Source organism: Octodon degus, unplaced genomic scaffold, assembly GCF_000260255.1.
Source record: "Octodon degus isolate 3935 unplaced genomic scaffold, OctDeg1.0 scaffold00001, whole genome shotgun sequence".
Taxonomy (NCBI): domain Eukaryota; kingdom Metazoa; phylum Chordata; class Mammalia; order Rodentia; family Octodontidae; genus Octodon; species Octodon degus.
The window spans coordinates 28,435,918-28,439,564 of record NW_004524577.1 but is presented as its reverse complement, the minus strand read 5'-3'; the positions used below and the strand labels follow the sequence as shown (position 1 = coordinate 28,439,564).

Sequence of the window (3,647 nt, the reverse complement as noted above, 5' to 3'; positions counted from 1 at the left end):
CCGCGGGAGCGCACCCCGGACCGCGCGAGCGCACCCCGGATCGCGCGAGCGCACCCCGGATCGCGGAGCCGCACCCCGGACCGCGGGGCCGCCGCCCAGCATGAGCGCCAGCAGCCGGCTGTGCTCCGGCTACTACAACCTCAACCGCACCTTCGTGCAGCCCTTCCGCTGTCCCCGGCGCGGCGAGGGCGCCGCGCTCCGCTACTGCTGCGGCTTCGCGGACCTCAAGTACTGCTGCAGCGAGCCGGGCAGCTACTTCCCCTACGAGCACAGCTACATGTGGAGCCTCAGGTACCTGCGCGGGGCGCGCGGGGCGCGGGATGGCCGGGCGGGAGGCGACCAGCTGGCTCAGGTCCCTCGGGCGGGATGCGGGGCCCCCGACGGAGCGTGAGGCCGGTCACGCCTCGATGCCGGGACTGGGGGCCGCGGCGGCCGTGTAGGAGCGCGGGATCTGCCCTCCCCGACGCCGCTCCGACCGGCCGCCCGGCGGGAAGGACAAAGCTCGGCCCTGTCTGGCAGGTCGGGGCAGGGCGTTGCTGGCCGACGGCGGCTTTGTTATTGTTAGTGTTAGCAGCATCGTTGCCTTCGTTGGGCGCACTTGAGCAGATAGGAGGCTCCTTCAGGACTTTTTGAAGCATCAAGGTATTAAGTCTCCTTGGGGGTGTGAACTATTTGGCTGTATTTTTCTTTTTTAAATTAAAAGATGGGAAAGATGTGTGTGGCGGTTCGCAGGTGAGCACAGGACAGTGTGCCCTAGAACTTGCTCTTTTTAGATCTGACACTGACTCCACCGCAACAAACAAACAAACCAAAAACAAAACAAAACAAAACACCCCACAAAGATAGAGCGTTTAGTTTAGCGTTTAGGGGAGGTAAATGTATTAGTGTTTCATTTCCATTCTAATTTAAAATAGTTCAGTTGCAAAAAGCAATCCAGAAGTTCCCAGCCCTTGTCCTGAGATTCTACAGTGGCTGGAGGAAGTGAAGTTGCCAGGTAGGAGAATCGCCCCCATGCTGTGCTGGCAGCTTTGGGCCTCTCTTGGGACTTGAAAAGCAACCGCCTCACACACTGCAAAACCCTTGCAAGACACCTTCTTTCTCGACCCTTGGGTCTTTGACCCAATGCTAGAGAGCAGCGAAGACATTAGAAGGTGGAGCCTTTCATATTTCTTTTCCCTGTGATGGTAATTTTATTTATTCCAGCTAGACACTTTCATTATTAAGTGCTTTTCCTACCCTCCACTCTAAAAGACGGAATACTTTGAGGTGATTCTTTAAATTTTGCCTGGAAAATGAATGAGGTCCCAAGATTGTAGGAAAAATAATTTCCACGTTCATCCTAAATTGTTTCTTGGGCCAGGGATATAGCTCAGCGGTGCAGGACCCGCCTGGCAAGCGAGAGGCCCCAAGTTCAACTCCTGGCACCAAAAAGAAAAAAGCAAAAACAAAAACAACACTAAATTGTTCCTTATAAACTTATTCACTTGTTTCTGGGAAGGAGGAAGGGAGGGAGGGAGGGAGGGAGGGAGAGAGAGAGAGAGAGAGAGAGAGAGAGAGAGAGAGAGAGAGATTCCACTAATAAGAATTTCTCCCAAACTCCTAGCATCATCCAGAATTTGGAATACATCTGGATTCTACACCACATGACTAAATCTTATTGCTTGAAGCAATAAAATATTTTTTTTCTATCTTGCAAGCTTCAAAAAGTTTCAAAAGGTGTTGCTACCTTTCTGTAAGTTCACCTCGCAAAGTTGGGCTAGAGTAGTGAAGAAGAAAGAAAGAGCAGAGAATTCCAGTTTCTCCTCAGTAGATTATTTGGAGAGAGAATCTTTGTTACACTACCATATTATCTGGCCTTTTCGAACATAGCAGTAATCCGCCTTTTAGTCTTTGCGGACTTTAATAATGGTACAGCACCTCCAACAGAGAGACTGGCAATGCCTAAGTCAAAGTCGACTAGAAACTGTGGCTGAGAGTCTAAATAGCTCTAAAGTGACATGCAGCTGAGGATATAAAACATTTCTAAGATTTATGAGGGCATAAAAGAGTAAAGTACCCGCAGGGGTCTACATTTAGCACTGAAGAAGTGGACAGTACCACTCAGTTCCTGGGAAACAGAAGAATGACTTTCACGGATGATCTCAGTTGACAGTGGTAAACCTGGGTTTCTGGCAGTTTCTGAGCTTGGAGAATGCCAAGGGAGGTAAATGTATCAGTGTTTCATTTCCATCCTAATGTAAAATAGTTCAGTTGCAAAAAGCAATCCAGAAGTTCCCAGCCCTTATCCTGAGATTCTACAGGGGCTGGAGAAAGTGAAGTAGCCAGGTAGGAGAATCGCCCCCATGCTGTGCTGGCAGCTTTGGGTCTCTCTTGGGACTTGAAAAGCAACCACCATCTTGTACCGTGAGAAAGGATAGTTTTCCTTTTTGTGCCTGACTCCCACTCCTCTTGTCTCCTCTTATAAATCCCTAATGTCTTTGAATTTCCTTTGATAGTTTTTTCTAGCACCTAGGAAAATAATGTCAAATGGACAGAGTTGTTCATAAATGTAGACTCAGTAAGTATTTGCTGAAAAGCATATTTTAGGAGATTCCTAGAGCTCCAGATTTCATGACTAGATTTCATATATATAAAGTAATATTTCTATAATGTTTGGAGCTCTAATAGCTGAAACAGCAGGGCCCACATTATGAAGAATGTTCTTTCACAACAGAAAGCAGAAAGGAAAGGCTTTTTGTTTGTAGTTCAGGCTGCAGTAGGGTAGATTTTTAATTTGAGTGTTAAAGTTCGTATTGTGTTGAATTTAATCAAATTAACAATTTTACATTTTAATTGTCTAAATGACTTTTTAGTTTATTTTGAAGACGTTTTAATAACTGAGTTCTCACTTCAGGAATGTGTCCAGGTGTCTAATCTCTTAACGGTCTTGTGCACTAAATAATAGATGGACTGCATAGCTATGTGTTTGTGTATAGAGGAGTAATTCTAACACTCCCTGATGTAATCTACAAAAGTCACCTTTGGTGCAAACAAGCGTAAAAGCACTTTCCAGACAGAAAGCCTATCCCCCTTAGAGGAAAGTAAGGGCAGACCCTAAGTTTAAAGATGTAACTCTGTACAGATTCTGCCACAAAATTACTTAGTTTTATGTTCAGCGATGGAGCCAACATTAATAAACCAGGCACAAGAACTCTGGGAGCTTGATGTCTCAGGAGACACTCTCTTATTTGCAGGAATGCCTTATTGCCTCAAACAAGGACAAGTGGGATAAGTGTAGCCTTCACATTCAATAGTGTTCTTCTTCCCAAAGATACAATGTTCCTGGAACCCTGGTCAGATTGTCCTTTCCGTCCCTTTTGTTTGTCTGGTCCCTAATTGCTGGGAGAGAACAGAAGCCTAAAGCAAGACAGGGAGGTAATGAAATAAAAGATTATTAGTTTTTAAGGATGTGTTCCACCTTACTATAGGTGGATTGTTCAGCATCACTTGTCATTTATTTTCAAGTACTGAATACTTTCTACAACCTAAATATGTAAGTAGTCTTGATAAGTCCACACAACACTATGGAAAAAGCAAAACATCATGAGTAGCTTAAAATGTAGTTGTAAATATTTACACACAGAGACAGACAGACAGACAGACAGACA

At 45.7% G+C, this 3,647-nt stretch overlaps 1 protein-coding gene across 1 annotated transcript in view; it reads left to right on the top strand.

Annotated features, from left to right (window-relative positions):
- Positions 1 to 100: 100 nt before the first annotated feature.
- The window catches only part of Shisal2b (shisa like 2B), a 23,293-nt gene continuing 19,746 nt past the window's right edge, over positions 101 to 3,647 (top strand). Inside the window, exon 1 of the mRNA XM_023702035.1 lies at positions 101 to 291. Coding sequence (XP_023557803.1) covers positions 101 to 291 — 191 coding nt within the window. The remainder of the gene's footprint in view (positions 292 to 3,647) is intronic.